Below are 17,729 nucleotides of genomic sequence, written 5' to 3' on the forward strand. Positions count from 1 at the left end.
ACACGCTGGCTTCTACACACAAGCTGAACCTAGAGGCTTGAGCTACACCTGCTTTTTATGCTCAGTTCTAGGGAAAAAGACTGAATTTGAAAAAATCAAGGGAGAACAAAGTCCAGATCACAAAACGTACAAGACAACCCCAAGATGCAAGGTGACTGTGCCCACGAACACACGGTAACCAGGCAGGCAACATTAACCTATAGTTCTTACCAGTGCTCTAAACAGTTGGTGTATAAAATTACACAATGCAGGATCCACGAAGACCTGGCTGTATTCTGCCATAAATAAACTCTCAACAGGATAAACTTTTCTGGATACTCATTGCTGAGGACTTAAGCTTTTTACATTCACACTGCAACTAGACCTAGATATGATTTGTGAAGAATACCTTTCTGTTACTAGTATTCTTATGCAAGAAATGAAAATAAAGATAAAAAGTTCAAACAGGAGTTGTACAAAAGAGGCAGTTTCATACCCATATAATATTCTGGCAAGCTCATGTATCAGACTGATTTTCTTTCAGCAGTTCCCTAGTTACATGCATGACCAGGTAGAAGTTTGCAGGACACAGACCGCTTGGTGAGCCATAACGCTGTCATCAGCTTATGTCAGAAAGGTGTTTCTTGACCTCTGAGGTTTGGACTTCGTTTAAATGAACACATAAGCGTAATAGACGACACCCTCACTTACACACTGGGGCGAGTCTGCGGCCGTAAATGTGCAATCTGGTCAGTGGATCCTGCCATGGGCCTCGGTCCCATTCCAGCAGCAGCAGCAGCAGCGGCGGCGCCTGGTGGTGTGGAGGCAAGGACAGTGGCAGCCAGGAGAGGGGGTGGTGGAAGAGGAGGATTCAAAGTCTAGTATAGGAAAAACATAAAGAGAAAGGGAAAAAAGGGAACAAAATACTGATTTACATCTTCCTATGGAAGGTGGGAGAGAAAAAGAATCATAAATCCATAGAACAAGACTTTAATGGAATCCACACAGGGCAGAATCAGCAGGCTAACTGATATGAAAGCCTGCTTCTACAAATTCATCTCTTGTTCTCCTTTAAAATCTTAAAGCCAAAGCAACCTTTTCAGCAAACAGGTAAGTAATCACCCTTGGGAGGAGGGAAAGAAAAAAAAATGAAACAATAGCATGTAATCTTAAGATTAATAGCATTTTAAAGTATGGACTTGGACAAGGATCCAAATGCCTTTCGAGGCGGGTAGCCATGTCATGCTGCTTGCTAGGAATTAATTTGTGATTGTTTCTGTAATCTGAAACTTAAACACAACACACAATGTAGCTGTACTATATCTCAAATCATTCCCTCAGAAGAAAATTTCCTTTGATGCTTGGTCTACAAAAAGCCCAAACAATAGTAAGCCACAGTCACTGGACCATTGTTGCTACTTTTGCTTATTCTTTTCTTAACTTTGCCAGCTTTTGAAATTTGGTACTATCGAGGCTGGTAATCTTTAACAAGTACACCAGTGAAAAGCTGCTGGTTCCTTTATGGGCACAGCCTAATGGGGTTCTGCCTACAGGATTCCATGCCTTTTGAAAATCAATGGAGCAATTGTTACCTTCTGATCTATAAACCCAGATAATTCTTTAGGGTCTGTATACTGAAACTCTTGGGAAAACAGGCACACAAAGACTGCCTGAACCGCTACCTCATCCTCTCCAGATCTTTGAACCACTAGATGTAAAAACTAAGTCAAAGGAGAAATAAGAAGACTAAAGAATTTACCTAGTTAAGTGTAAATGGCTTCTATATGTCAGCATATTAACAAAATAAAGATCCAATGATTTCTAAACAGAGCTTATCCCAGTCATCTTATTTCTGTTTTTTGGAATAAAAATTTGAATTTCATCACCATTCACTATAATACATCTGGCTATTAATATAGACATACATAGTTCCAGAAACATAACGAACTGAGTGGAAAAAAATTTCAAATTTCTAGACGTACGCTGTAACTATTCGATGCATTATGTTTAATTTTTTGCTAAAGCGACTTTCAATAAAGATTTTTCCCACACTGTAGCTAAAGTGGTTGCAGAACATTTAGTGCAGAAACAAATGAGGTGCAGAGCCACTTACAAAGTGCAAACCAGAAGAAGGCGGAGGTTAGCTCAAAAAGTTGGAACGTCAGGAAAATGTGGCTCACATTCTCAATTCAAAATATGGCAGCATTAAGATTTGTTATAGCTCGCCAGGCGCAGTGGCTCACGCCTGTAATCCCAGCACTTTGGGAGGCTGAGGCGGGCGGATCACGAGGTCAGGAGATCGAGACCATTTTGGCTAACATGGTGAAACCCCATCTCTACTAAAAATACAAAAAAATTAGCCGGGTGTGATGGTGGGTGCCAGTAGTCCCAGCTACTCGGGAGGCTGAGGCAGGAGAATGGCGTGAACCCGGGAGGCGGAGCTTGCAGTGAGCCAAGATTGCGCCACTGCACTCCAGCCTGGGTGACAGAGCAAGACTCCGTCTCAAAAAAAAAAAAAAAAGATTTGTTATAGCTCTGGAATTTGCATGTACTGAGGCTTAGAGCCTCCAAAACCTTTAACCAGGAGAAGGGCAAGCATTTATCCTGTTAGGCTTCTTTCCAGTGACAAAGCAGAGATAAAGATAATCCTGGTCACAGCAAATGTGACCTGGACAGTTCATGGATAATAATGCATCAGCAGTTTGACAGGTGAGATAATCGGTCTACACTGTATATAGAGTAATATATGGAGAAACTGTAAAATTACCACTTCACTGATTTCCATTTAAATCTTTCTAAGCTCAATCTCAAAACAGTGTGGCTGTGGAAAGGCAGAAAACTAATGGCATGTGCTCAAACAGAAATTAAAATCATCTATTATAGCTTAACTTTATTAAAACAGAGGCTGTACTAATTTGACCTAAAAAGAAAAAGACAAAAATCATCTATGCACCTGATAAAAACATGTCATCTTTTGTAATATAAATAAAATTTTGTAATAAAATATAAAATCACTTTTTGTCACAAAATACACTAAGTTAAATGTTTCATGTACATTACTTTTGCAAACAGTGAGAGTTAGACGTTAAGATATGGCATCAAAGAGGATATTCTGAAAGATCCCAAAGGTTCTTCCTGACAGAAAAGAGTTCTCTCTCACTTTCTGTGGCTGAAACATAAATGGTTTAATAAAATTGGGCAGATCTTTTCCCAGTGCATGCACGTTTGCATGTGTAAATTTGTGTGTATGTGAGCAAACAGATGAAGATCAAGAAACTCTGATTAAAATCAGATTCCTAGATGTTGCTTGCCCCTGTGGGGTTGGTAAAATGATAGGGTTCTGGTGACTCCAGAGCTGTGACAGACTAGGAAATTTTGTGGGTTGCTTTATAAACAACCTAAACCAAAATAATCTGGTGATGTGGAAGTTCAAAAGGTAATCCACTGTGTATTGTGCTTCAGGCAGTTTGCTGTCCTGCAAGACCTGAAATTTCCACAGAGTAAAACCACACGTAGCCTTTCATTCACCCGGAGGTGACCTGGAGTCCTGCTTATTATTTCGTAGTCCAGGCCAGCCCAGGCACCAGAGGCCAAGTATACACTCTCTACTACAGGCAAAAAACAGCTATGGACCTTCTAGAAAATGACACAAAATTCACATTTTGTTAACAATATTCTGCTCACCAAAACTAGGACTTAAGAATGGTGTGCTAATGGGAAATGGTCATATTTTGCCATGTCCAGGTTCTCTTCTCCTGACCCAGTGATCTTGAAAGAAGAGACAGTGTTACATCACTGAAGGAGCATGGCCTTTGGGGTCAAAAAAAAAACATAGATTCCAACCCTGGCTCAGCCTCTTGGGGCAGTCCTCGACTTCCTTCCCTTGCTAGAGTGAGCACCCAGGGAAGAAGTGTCTTCTCTCTGAGTGGGCAGCATTTCAGAACACTGGCAGGTGACAATGCTAGTGACACTGTGAGTGAAAAGTTCAAGTATATGAGTGTGAAACTTCTCCCTTCTGGCACTCTCCCCTCTGCTTGCCCTTTCATGCAACCTGCCCAGGTAGTGATTGGATCTTAGGATCTGGCTAAAGAGAGGGGAAGTGGTCCAGTACGTCTCAAACTTGGGCCAAGGGCTACAGGCCAGCTTACCAGTAAAGTGCTTTGCATTGGAGCTTTGGACACAAGTTCAACTGAAAATAAAGGGTTCATTTCCTTTCTAATTATCTCTTACGTGTGCATCTCCCTCACACACTCCCAGGGTAGAAAAGTGACTGGCAAGATAGACTAAGCCTTTCTGGGTCCCTTGGGCAAATATCATTAATATTCTCTAATCTACCACTATTTCTTTCTAAATGTCTGATTTCCATTCAGCCCACTTTCAACCCTACATATCAACATGTCTGAACAGTCCTTGTGTGTACTGAACTCAGATGCATGAATACTGGTTGATGAGGGAATGGTTCAAGCTACTACATGGAGATGCCTGTTGAAATTGGTCAACAGTGTTACCAAGTTCAGCAGCATTACCATCTACATGCATAAATTATAAATTTATTGTTCCACATTTGATCTACAAGAAACAAGAGAGATATGTATATCAGTTAAGTGACTCTGTAAATTCCGTAAGGTCTCTATGTTTCACTATACCAACCTGAGAGATGGAGTTAATAATTAGAAATAGTTTATGTAAATTGTCTTTCCCAGTGCCCTGGAACACAGCAGAAGCTCAATAAATAGAAGCTATTGTTATGATTAATGAGATTGTGAAGTCAGGGACTGTCTCACCCGTCTTTGTATTGGTGGCACCTAGCTTTGCAGCTAGAAGATAACAGATCCTCAATGAGCATTTCATGAATGAAAATACACTATGTGCTTCTATCCCCTTCTTAGAACAATATGGTATGGAATAAGAGGTCTCAGTTCCCCAGATGCTAGAATCCTTTCCTGTTGCTGCTATGAAAGTTCTGACCATATCCTACTCTTCACCCTGATTTTTAGATCTCCTGCCAATTCCAAAGGCTCTACTTCTAACTTTCAAACTACCAAAGTTGGCAGCCTCATCCTCTACTTCCAATTCCCTGAACCCACCCACAACAGTAAGTTCTGCTTAGCCTCCACCATGGCTACATATTGGCTATTCTGAGAATCTGACATTCAACTTTGTTTAAATATACACATACAAACATGTATGTGTATAAAATTTTTATTATTTTTATTTTTGTTTTTTTTTAGGAACAGCATCTAGTCCTGGCTGGAGTGCAGTGGCACAATCATGGTTTACTGCAGTCTCAACCTCCTGGGCTCAAGTGATCCTCCTGCCTCAACCTCCCGAGTCGCTGGGACTACAGGCATGCACCACCATGCCCAGCTAATTAAAAAAAAAATTTTTTTTTGTAGAGACAGGGTCTTTCTATGTTGCCCATGCTGGTCTCGAACTCCTGGCCTCAAGTGATCTTCCTACCTCAGGCTCCCAAAGTGCTGGGATTATAGGCATGGGCCATCACACCCAGACTAAAATTTTAAAATTTGGAATGCAATCTGTTTATAAATTGGCCATGAGTGGTATTTACCTTTATTGACCTGACTACCTTATAATACCTTGCAGTTAACCACCTCTTGGCTGGTCCAGAGGATCGGGGATTATTCATCACTTGTTTTAAAAGGCCTTCTGCCATTATGCAGAAGATACGAGACTAAGATCTTCAACCTCCTCCCCTAAAAAGCGATTTTAAAAAAATTACTACTACTATTAATAGTTTGATGTCTGAATTAGATACATGTAATACCAATATTGCTCATAATGTTGGATATTTAAAATTTTAACTGTTACATGTGAAATGTATGGGACAATCTTTATAACTTCGTTCTGCATAAAAGATTTAAAAATCTCAATTCATGAAAAAAAGCATTGGAAATAATTTTCATTTTTTATTCTACTGGTGGCATTTATTACCTATAAATCTATACCATGAAAAGCCTGCCTTCTTTTCTACCAAGCTGTGTGCCATTGCTGTAATAGTACTCACAGTCTTCGGAACCAATTCAAATTTTAAATAGAATGCTTGACACAATTAATATAAGATGCAGAGGGCTCCTGCTACTGAGATTTTCCACTTAAACCTGACATATTACATCTAAAACATTTCTGCCAACCTACCAGGCACTCTGAGATCTAGACATCTCCTGGGATGACAGACAGGTTTGTTTATAATTAGTTTTTCATTAAATGAAATTGGCACAGTAGACATACTGTTTAATCAACCTTCCTCTTGCTTAACATGCAGGTTTTCTTATATAATCCTAAAATAAAATGGCTGAATGTAAATTAATTTTTGTATATCCATGTTCTCTTGTGACCTGTCTCATTGATTTGCCTCAGAGTGAGCCTCCAGGTAAGAGCAACTGGCCATTTACTACATTGTATAATTTTCAGCCCACAAGAGCTAAAATTAAGCCAGCCTTATGTCTTTTCCCACTACAGGTTGAATATCCCTTATCCAAATGCTTGTGACCAGAAGTGTTTCGGATTTTGAATTTTTTTAGATTTTAAAATATTTACTTCACCAGTTAAGCATCCCAAATCCAAAAATCCGAAATCCGAAATGCTCCAATGAGCACTTCCTTTGAGCTTCATGTTTGTACTCAAAATGTTTCAGATTTGGGAGCATTTTGGATTTCAGATTTGAGATGCTTAACCTATAATTAAATTTTCTATTATCTGAAAAGTTAAGTCATTTTCTTTCCCTTAAGAAATCAAGTTAGAATTTTATCATGCAAGGCAGTCATCTGGAAATGAAAATATCAACTCATTGTGTACGCGTACTGTGAGTGGGAAGGAAAGGAGAGAGTCTCCCCTGGAGATGAGAGGTCATGATGGTTAAGGAACTTGGCTCTGGTCAAATATCCAGGGCTAATAGAATCTCAGGGAAACCAAATTTCACTAAAAGTTAACTGAAATTCATCTTCTCCCCAGATGAATCCAGGCATCTTCTCCTTTGCCAAGCAGCTGTACTATCAAGAAAGTTGTAACTGTTCAGGAAACATTAAAAACGAAAATAAAAAAACAAACAAAAAACACCTTTAACCTCTAGCTACAACATTATTAACTTCCATTTAAATACAAGAACATGCTTAACTCTAAAAAGTTTTCAAAAGCCTAAGTCAAGCTAGGTAATAACTCTATATTTATTTATATCCCACCTTGTTTCTAAATCAGTTTTCAATTATTTATAGATGTATCAAGACAAAATAAATAACAAATAGGAAAAACAAGGCAAATGGAAAATGAAAACAATAAAACCAGCCGGAGCCAACATTTTGACTAATTATGTTGTGGAGTCTTTGCTGGAGGGGCTACAAATCTGGCCCTAAGCACTCTAGCAGGGGGAAATAAAATCTTTACAACATGTATAAAACCCACAACCTAAAAACAAACCAGCTGCTTAGAAGCCTCCCTATTCCTGGTACAGACAGCAAAGAAAACTGTAACAAAGTGAACCAGGCCCAACTTGCAACAGCCCTCAACCGAGCCCAAAAAGGAGATCAATAATGTTCATCCCTTTCTATGATCTAACTCTGTGAAGTAGATACTTACTTTATGGCTAGGGGTACTGAGGCTTAAAGAGGCAGAGTACCTTTTCCATGGTCATATAACAAATAAATGGCAGAGCTGGGCTTCAAACCCTGACTGTTTCACCGCAGGCCTGCACCCCCATCATCAGGACACACCAATGGTATTCTCTGCAAACAGCACAACTTACGACTGTGGGCAGGCAGGGTGATGCAATGGTGTAGGTACTAGGGCAGTCTAATTTAATGATCTTTTCTATCGTAATTCAACTCAGCACTGGAGCAAATAGAAAATATAAGCCAAAGCTTTGGCCTGGATGAGAGATGTCTCACAACTGCTAGTTCCTTGCTTACAATTTTAGGAAACAAGGTCTTAAACAACAGTCTTTCTCTACTACCGAAGGCTGCATTTGCTTGTTGCTTCCCTTTTAATTTTCTTTCCAGAATGGCCCTCTTCTTTGTATCTGTATCTCCTGGCTACCCTAATTCTCCCTATTATTTTCCCATTTGGATGTTTTTAAGCAATTAGCTTAAAAACAGGATGTTTTGTTTTCAGAAGGGAAATCAACATAATCTAAGGGGGCCTTCCAAGACTGAAGGTGTCTTTAAATAGCCACAGCTACAGACCATATGGACACAAGACAAGAAATTAAAGAATGAATCTTTAATGTAGAGATTTGGTATCGATCTGTCATGTGACTCAAAGTAAACCACCTTCAGGACCTGTTTCCTTAGTATTTCCATAAATGTGTCTTTATAAGAAATAAGCAGGATCTAGAAACTCAAAATAAATAAAGGTTAAGCTTCAGAAAATCAGGTTGAACTTTAATGAAAATTAAATGTATTTTTGAGTTCTTCTAATAGCTTCAGGCCACTGATCCTCACTGTTAAAAATTTTGCAGGATGCAGGCAAGGGACTTTCTAATGTTTTGTTAAGATTAACAGAGATAATAGATGAAAGATAGAGACCCACCTCACCTAACAAGTATGAACATACGCTGCAGGTGTTAGGAGGTGGAGTGTGCCAGATTAACATGACTAAAGACCTAAAAGAGAAATAAAAATGGGAGAAACTATACTCACTCCAAGGGCAGCTTGGTAGGGAACATCTGATGGGAAAGTAAACGAGGGGCCAGTTGTCACTGGGCTGCTTGGGGGCGGGGTCACAATTAACCCGGTGGTACTTATATGAACCTGCCGAGAAAAGAAAAGTTATTAAAAAGAAGACTATGTTTAATATAACAGAATATACTGGCTAAACCTTAGAAAGGCAAGTCACATTAAAAAAAAAAAAATCTGTACTTTCTGTTATTTGGGGAAGGTAGAATCCCTTTTAGTCTGCTCAACCCAAATTTACCAGTGACCTAATTTGAACCAGGCATTTTACTAGATGCTGGGGAGTGATGTGATAAATACTGGTCACGACAGTGTCTTACCTACAGAATTCAACTGCCATTGGCTTTCACGGTAACACATTGCCTCATTTTGTATGCCACCATGAATCAAACCAGCCTTCCAATGGTCAGCCTGGTGCTCAACTAGCCTCCTAACAATTTCCCTGAAGATCCTGTTAAGGTGGGTAGTGGCTGAACACTCACCTGTCTATCAATACGTTAAATCTATGTGAAATTCTTCAGGTATTTTGCTATTTTCAGGATCATTTTTCATGACTTCTACCTTTTGGTGGGGATGCATAATTAAAATGCAGCTGCCTAGACATGCTTAGAGCGGGCAATTACTTATAAAATCTTTAAAGGAACAATGTCAAGCCAAATTAGTTGTTTTCAAAGGTGTCTTATCCATGATACAACCCAAGATTAATTTACTAGAAAGAAATTGAGTTATTCAGGTCATTTCATTGCCTGTGTTAAGTTACTCGATCAATTTCACTCAGGTTGCATAGCAGGTCCAACTGCAGAATGCAGTGGTGTTACTAGAAGCTACAGAAGTAGGGGGATGGGTTCCTGCACAAATGGAAGTGTTTCTTCCCCTCCAGTGTGAATAGAAGCAATGTGGTTGGCTGGTACCTGCCTCCCTAAGAAAACAATAACCCACCCAAAATGCTAGGTTTTATAATAAAAATGTAATCCCAAACACAGTTTTCTCAGTTCCCACACATTGAAAAAAAGATTGTCAGGACAAAGAAAAGCTCAGAGGTTAGTTCCCAGAGGACCTAATGGAAACTTTCAGTTTCCCACTGGGGTAGGCCCGACCAAAGCCAGGCATAATCAGCATCACGGCATGTAATTTATTTTCACAAATAAATCTATGCTATACACGGAATCTGCAATCTTTTAAAATTCATCTGTATCTATTAGTCTATATATTGATTGAACTAAAGTTTGAAACTAAGTAGATCCAGGGGGTGGCACCAAAAAGAGTTTCTCCCCAAACCCAGTTTCTTTCTTTTCTTCTTCTCCTCATTATTTTTCATTAGACAGGGTCTCACTATGTCGCACTTCTTATTAGACAGAGTCTCACTATGTTGAGCAGGCTGGTCTTGAACTCCAAACCCTCATTTTCTATTTTTCCTGTGAACCAAAGTCTATTTCCAACCTATTTCTAACGGGAAGCACACTGGTTTCAAAGTGGACATGAGGCAGGAGAATCGGGTCTGAAGGCAGGGAACCTAAGGCTGTTTCACGCTGACTTCCCAGAACTAAACTGAAAAGAAAACCTTAACTTTCCACGCCTAAGTAACAAATGGACCAAAGGCTACTTTGCAAACCCCCACCTTTTCTGAACCGCAGGTGGGAAACTGAAAGTACCTCTGACTGGTTGCTTTTTGTAACCAATCAGCCATTTGCATAGGAGTATAGCTTTGTAACTTCACTTCAGCCTCTGATTGGTTGCTGTCCTCAACCATTGATTGTGGGCCAAGTCTTCGTTTGCATAGAAGTGCAACTCTGTTAACTTCACTTTAGCCTCTGATTGGTTGCTTTCCCCAACTACTGATTGTGGGCCAGCACTTCATTTACATGTGGTGAATACCAAGTGGCCAATGGGAAACCTCTAGAGAGTATTTGGGCCTGAGAAGACTCTGTATCCAGGGCCCTCGAGCCGCTGCTCGGGCTGCTCCCATACTGGCGTGTACTTTCATTTTTAACAAATCTCTGCTTTTGTTGCTTCATTCTTTCCTTGTTTTGTGTATTTTGTCCAATTCTTTGTTCAAAACGCCAAGGACATGGACACCCTCCACTGGTAACAGACATTATTATCAAGGAACCCTTGGGGCAGAAAAAAACTTACCAAAATACAACTTCCTGGGCCTGACCCTATACATATCTTAGAAAGATATCATTATTGATTGACATTTCTCTAAAAGCCCAGAGTGGGAGACAGAATAATTAGCTGTTAATGACCTCATGGTTTTGGGATAAGTCCCTTCATGTCTCTAGGCCCCTGTGAGCAGGTGGACCAGAGGCTACCTAAGGTATCTGCCATCACAGGCACTTCAGGGAAGCACTGACATGGAGAATTCTGCAAGTACCCCTTCAATACAGGGCTTTCCTAGCACTGCAGCAAAGGAAGAGACAAAGTCACCAAAGAATGACTAAACGCAGAAGGACAAGAAGTAGAAGTAAACCAGTCTGAAGGGCGAGTATGTCTAGAATAAATGCCCTGAATAGGGACAACCTGAGTTTCTGCTGGGCTTACCCTTTTCTCATGGAACTGCAAAAATTAGTTGTCTCCTCTACAAGAAAGGCTAAGTAAAGTGGGGAAGAGTTGGGGCAAGCAAAAAGGAGGTGGGGGTGGGGGTTTCTTGCTTTCCCTGAGGCCACTGAATACAAAGATGCCATAGAAACACTGAATATTATGAATCACTCCTCTGGAGGCCAAAAAATATCCTAAGTGTGGTCAGAGGAGGAGACAAAACATCTTGGCTGCTTGTACCACCATGTGCTTTTACAGACACTCATGTCACAGTCACAGACACTCATGAACATCTATCTGATCTGGTGACCCACCCGGAAAGCACTGCCTATAAGTAATCTTCCAATTTATGTATTTGAAAGTTCAGCCATCACTCAATAGTCACTAAATATAATAGCAAGCAAGCCCTTTGGCTTCCTTCTTGTCCCTTTCACCTTCCAGCTGCCAGCAATTTGGACGTGACAGTGACATCTCTAATTGCCATATAGAAACAAGGGCATAAGGACCCACTCATATGGTGTAGACATGAGCTGGAAGGTGCCGAGGTCCCTAATAACTTTGTGGTGCTATTATGCCAGCACCCAACTGCCTATATCTAGATTTCATTGGGATGAGATAAAAATGAACACTAACATTGTTAAGCCCCTTACTTTCAATTTTCTAATCAATTCAGCCAAACTTAATCCTAACTATATTAAAAAATTACAAAAATTAGATGGGTGTGGTGGCGCACACCTGTAATCCCAGCTACTCGGGAGGCTGAGGCAGGAGAACTGCTTGAACCTGGGAGGCGAAGGTTGCAGTGAGCCAAGATTGTGCCATTGCACTCCAGCCTGGGAGACAACAGCAAAACTCCATCTCAAAAAAAGAAAAAAAAAAAGAGGCTGTGCGTGGTGGCTCACACCTGTAATCCCAGCACTTGGGGAGGCTGAAGTAGGTGGATCACCTGAGGTCAGAAGTTCGAGACCAGCCTGGCCAACATGGTGAAACCCCATCTCTACTACAAATATAAAAACTAGCCGGGTGTGGTGGTGGCGCCTGTAATCCCAGCTACTTGGGAGGCTGAGGCAGGAGAATTGCTTGAACCCAGGAGACGGAGGTTGCAGTGAGCAGACAGTGCCACTGCACTCTAGCCTTGGTGACAGAGTGAGACTCCATCTCAAAAAAAAAGAAAAGAAAAGGAAAGGAAATTGTAGGCAAAGGTTAACAAGTGTAAGGAAAAGGAAGACAGCAATCAGGTCAATAGCAGGGAACAGATTCAGCAATGGGTCTCAGTTAAATCTACAGCCAGGCTCTTTGCTGGGCAGGGGAAAAGGAGAGTCCTGTTTTAAATGGTCTTACATGAGCCATTTCCCCATACGCACTGATCTCCATTGTTGGAAGAGTTTTTGCACGTCACAAATGCTACACATGCTCAATGCTCTATTGTGGCCTGAGGTGCCCTCCAATGTACACAGTGCCCTAGATAAGTAGTGTTTTCTGTAAACCTCGGCTGGAGAAACCAGGCAGCACTTCAAACACCTCCCAGCCTCTTCTAGAAATAACTTCTCCCTGAGGCAACACTCTGCCACTGAAAACAGAACAAACTGGAATATGGAAGGAGGGGTGGAATGGTTGAAGGGGAAACTTTTAATGGAACACAGAAAGAGCCTTGTTTCCTAAGCTACTTGAACCAAAACAAAAATAGCTCTACTTTTATAGTCTTCATTCCCAGCTCTGGTGTGGTAACGTCAGGCATGCTCACACCTGAATGCTGAGCGCTCTGTAAAAGATGAAAATGCTCAGTATATCTTCTTTTCTCTTTTCATTTTCTCTAATGCCAAAAGATTATTGTCCACTCTCTTAAAGCTATTCCCATTCTGAGCTGTCACTATTCTTGGCAGAAGCTTGTCTTTTATTTCAAGACAACGTCATTGTGCAAATGTTGCTAGGTCCCAAGATAAAAAGCACAGAATCAAAATGATTCCATTTTCTCTTAGTGAGTGGCCATCTTCACTAGCTCCCTCCTTCAGAACCTTACTCAAAAATCTTTAGTTCTGAACCTTTCTGGATTAACCTCACTTTGCCCTTCCTACTCTGATCTATGATCCATGTCTTTTTCTCACATGGATATGATTAGTTACATATAAAACGACATGGTTCCCCTCTCTACCCATTTTTCAAGTGACTCATTCATCCAACAAATACATGTTGAGTGCTTTCTGTATGTCTTATGTCTGCCATTTAGAATATCATCAGTGTACAAAACAAAGACCCTTGCCTTCACTGCACTCATGTTCTAGTTGTGCGTTGTGCGTGTCTTTATTTCTCAGTAAGAGTTTCATGGCCCTACCACCTAAAAATGCCACAAAACAACAATCCCACAATCCCATTCAGAAAGTGAATGCATTTAACTTGAAACACGCAGTATAAATCTAAAGGAGCAGGGTCAAATAAATGAGGCTGAGGCTGTGGCTCATACTTGTAATCCCAGCACTTTGGGAGGCCCAGGTAGGATGTTCACTTGAGGCCAAGAGCTTGTTACCAGCCTGGGCAACAAGGTGAGACCCCATCTCTATTAAAAACAAACAAACAAACATGAGGCTGAGAAAAAAATGGCAAGGGATATCAAAAACTGTATTTTACATTTTCATTCTGTGGTCCAAAATAGGCACTTACTAGAATGTAAACTTTTTGAGGACCAGGACTGGTATTTCTTTCTTTTTCTTTAAGGGGACATAATTTCATTTTAATGTTTAAAGAAAAAAAAAAACCACCATAGCTATATGGTGGAGCAGAATGTAAAATCTGCATGAATTTTCAAGATGAAACATGAGACTTGAAAGAAATTCCTTCTGCTTGTGACAGGCAGCTTTGAACTAGATTCTTTGACCTTTAAGTTGAGCAAAATACAGCCATCACCTAAGTGGATAATGATAGCAGCCCCGTGGCTTGGGCAGGGTTATAATTAGGTTCTTTTTGTAGTGCAGAATTAAAGCCTAACACAGCAAATTGCTATATTTTATATATCATGGTATACACAGTGCCTAGAAGGGTCTAATAGTAAAGTGCTCAATAAATGTCTGCCAAATGAATGAATGAATGATTGAATGAAGCCCCAGTCATCCCATGTATTTTTATAAACCTAAGAATAATGCGTGGCTATTTTTTACATACCAGTCCAAAGTTGTAATAAACTAATGAGCTTAGAAAGTGTGAGGTCAATTTCTAATTTAAATTAAATGCTTCTTTCTGTCCTTGCTCTTTTTCTCTTCTCTATAATTCTGGGAAGCCTACATATTAAGGTAAGTTACATAGATACAAGCAACTACAAACGTCACGAGTTTGGACCATGGCATCTTAAATCTGGGTGGAGATAAAGTTTTAGTTGGCAAGATCTCCCAAAGCAGTACTGTGAGAAAGTTCTGTAAGGCTGAGTGATTGCTTGGTGAAACTGGTAAGTATTATATAACTCATCTTGTAAGTTCTGATCTTTCCTTTGAAAATGACAGAGTAGTTAGTTCTGGGTTGATACACTCAAGTTAGCTTTCCCTTCTCCATTTTTCCACTTACAAAATGAAGACAGGTTTTGCTTCCCAGAAAAGTTACTATCTTCAGAAGTTCAAAATAAGCAATGTTTGTCAGCCAGTGAGCAAACATGTTTGTAAGTTGATCCTTTTGTGGGTGAGCTCTTTTTATATAACACTTGTTTGAGGATTTACCTGAGAAGGGGCACTGCAGGAGAGCCCAGACAGCTCGCTGATCCGTGCAGCAGCAGTGGGGTTGCTGGAGCTGATGAGGACAGGGGGGCTGATCTCCATGGAGTGGCGGTTCTGGGATGCCTGGGAGGACTTGTTGGCCATAGTGAGGGAAGTGAAGGAGTGCCGCTTTTTGGTGTTCTTCTTGGTGTCGGAGTGCTTTGGGGCAGTGCTGCTCTGGGCTGCTGCCGAGGAACATTCTCCAGCATCAACTCCTGGCACAGGAGGCTTATCCCATTCTATCAGCTGCTTAGCAGCTGAGTTAAACTGCAAAAGCAACCAACAAACCAACACAAGAAGGTTAAACAATTCCTAAGAATTCCCTGAGGTTTATTTCCAACATGATTTCATCCAAAATTTAAAGTCACTACTTTAAAGTTTGCCTATGCAGTGTCTGTTTTTCCCAAGTGAGATATCTCTTCTCTCAATATTGGGACTTCATTGTATCTATATCACAGGTAGATATTAAATCAAGAATAAACAATTCCATTGCAAGACTGAAAGAGTAAAGACAATTTTCTTAAGAATTTCCATAATGTCTGATTTTAAAACTTGCCAATAACAAATGAAAATTTATTTCGGCTCACTGTGAAATTTTGAGAAGAGCAATCAAAATGGTGTATTTGTCACCCTTTTCGTGACACCCTGTTGCACAATAATGGTTGGGTATTTGCTCAAAGCACAACTGAACAATGAAGGGGCAACTTCTGGGTTTGGTAAAAATGAGCAAGAAGACAAAGAATAAAACCATTCAAAATGAACTCATGTGCTTCCATGTATATTTACCTCCTGCCTTTCTTTCTGTATTCTTGGAGAACCTCACAAAAAGCTGGCAGAAACTCTTAATATGTTTTTTGTCATGTCATTGTATCAGCTATCATCCTATGTGCACATACTTTAAATCATAACAGGGTAAGACATGAAATTCAAGTCCTATTGGCAAGTTAACTTCATCTATCTGAAAAGCCCCAGTGTAAATTAAGAGTACCAGGGGTCAAAATCTGTGCACCACACTGATATTATCAGCAAGAAAGGAAAGAACACAAGCCTTTTGTTTTCCCTAGGGTAAAATAAAACATTTCCGGAAAGCTTCAGTGACAATAAGCTGCATATAACTTACCCAGATATTACAGTAATGGAAACATAGCTCAACCTCTCAAAAAAAATTGAGATGCAAAATAATAAACTTTTAAAAGGTAACTTAAATATAATATTAAGGAAAACAGTGATTTTTCCATCTCGGCATTACACATTGGGCACTTCACAAATGTCTTTATATAAAATAATATCATGTACTATTTTTCCCACTTAAATTGTTCAGGCTATGTCTTCTCATCCTGTTGATAAGATCACTCTACTAGAAGAACGGAAACCCTCTCAGTCAATATTTTATGAAATGAACTTGCTTTGGAACAACCGCTTCCTCACAAAGCCATGTTAACTGGAGCTCAGCAGTCACTGCTTCTACAGATGATTGCAAATTGACTGACAATTTGTTCCTAAGGCTCCTTGGGGACTCAAATTCAGGTGGCTTGTCTCATCTATAATTAGTAAGATAAATCTTTATCAAACATGACCATATCTCTCCTTCAGACTTTAAGAAGTTTCTCCACATGATAATCATTCAGAAATAATAGGCAGTAACGCCAGAATAACACCCGTCAATGCCTGAAGTACCAATGGCGGGTGAAAGATCATAAAGACTTCTTCTGGTATGTGTTTAGGGATGAAAATGAGATGCTAGTAAAGGGTGGCCCTATTACAAGCATTTTCATGGCAATTGGCCAGGAGATCCAGAATTTACAAATCCTTTCTTGGTCTAGCTATCCCACCTTGAGAATAAAAAGCCCAAATGAAGCAAAGTAATGCTTTATATTATAGTGGGGGTGGCCTGAACCTCACCGTAGAGCTCTAATAAACTGCAGTGAACCATGGAGGGGTAGGGTCCTCTTTCCTGCACAGGCTGGGTGTAAGGAGCCTGGAAACAAAGCAGATTGAAAAGCTACTTCATCTCCTCCATCCCAAACACAACATCCTCATGAAATGAAGGGCCAGCGCACCTGGCAATGCTGGAGAAAAAGGAGCCAGAGAATGTCTTCTTCCACCATAAGCTTATTTAGACACCTAGAAACAAATCTTTGAAAGTGCAAACCTAATCAGTGTGCTGGAAACTGACTGATCAACTCAGCACTCCTGTCCCAGTGAGTAAGAAGTAGAGGAGGGAGTTGAGAAGACTTTCTTCTCATTGAGGCAAAAAATATGAATAGAGGAAACTATCAAATCTAGTTGATATCATGTTTAGATTAATTCTGGGGTCAAACAATAGGCTCCATTAGTGGTGCCTGTTTTGAAAGGTTCTGAAAAATTACTATAGTCTCATCATGGTCATACCTGGCTGGCCAAGTGTCAGTTATATATTCAACATTGTGTTAGTATTTCAGGTTTCCATATGCTGTGCTCTGGTATAAACATCTGAGGATTAAAATATTGTTCCCAATATTTCCTGCTGCTTTCTCAACAGAACAATACTGGGTGCTTCCTTTGTGTCTTTCTTCATATCATATATTCTCCATTAAAATAAATACACATTGAGCATCTATTTTTGGGGGGGCTGGGGGGAAAGGTCTCACTCTGTTGCCCTGGCTGAAGTGCAGTGGCACATTCATTGCTCAGTGCAGCCTCGAACTCCTGGGCTCAAGCAATCCTCTTGCCTCAACCTCCTGAGTAGTTGGGACTATAGGTATGCAACACCACACCCAGCTAATTTTAGTAGCAATGAGGTCTCATTATG

At 40.3% G+C, this 17,729-nt stretch overlaps 1 protein-coding gene across 4 annotated transcripts in view; it reads right to left on the reverse strand.

The window, feature by feature from the left end:
- SH3RF1 (SH3 domain containing ring finger 1) overlaps positions 1 to 17,729 on the reverse strand; it is a 177,069-nt gene that overhangs the window by 27,246 nt on the left and 132,094 nt on the right. For all 4 annotated transcript variants that reach the window (XR_001717276.4, XM_517530.8, XM_016952499.4 and 1 more), the window contains exons 5-7: positions 14,903 to 15,205; positions 8,631 to 8,741; positions 691 to 857 (exon numbers count right to left, since the gene is read on the reverse strand). Coding sequence is in view for 3 of the 4 variants with exons in the window: in XM_517530.8 (XP_517530.2) it covers positions 691 to 857; positions 8,631 to 8,741; positions 14,903 to 15,205 (581 nt within the window). In the remaining variant the exon portion in view is untranslated. The remainder of the gene's footprint in view (positions 1 to 690; positions 858 to 8,630; positions 8,742 to 14,902; positions 15,206 to 17,729) is intronic.

Source organism: Pan troglodytes, chromosome 3 (assembly GCF_028858775.2).
Source record: "Pan troglodytes isolate AG18354 chromosome 3, NHGRI_mPanTro3-v2.0_pri, whole genome shotgun sequence".
Lineage (NCBI taxonomy): Eukaryota > Metazoa > Chordata > Mammalia > Primates > Hominidae > Pan > Pan troglodytes.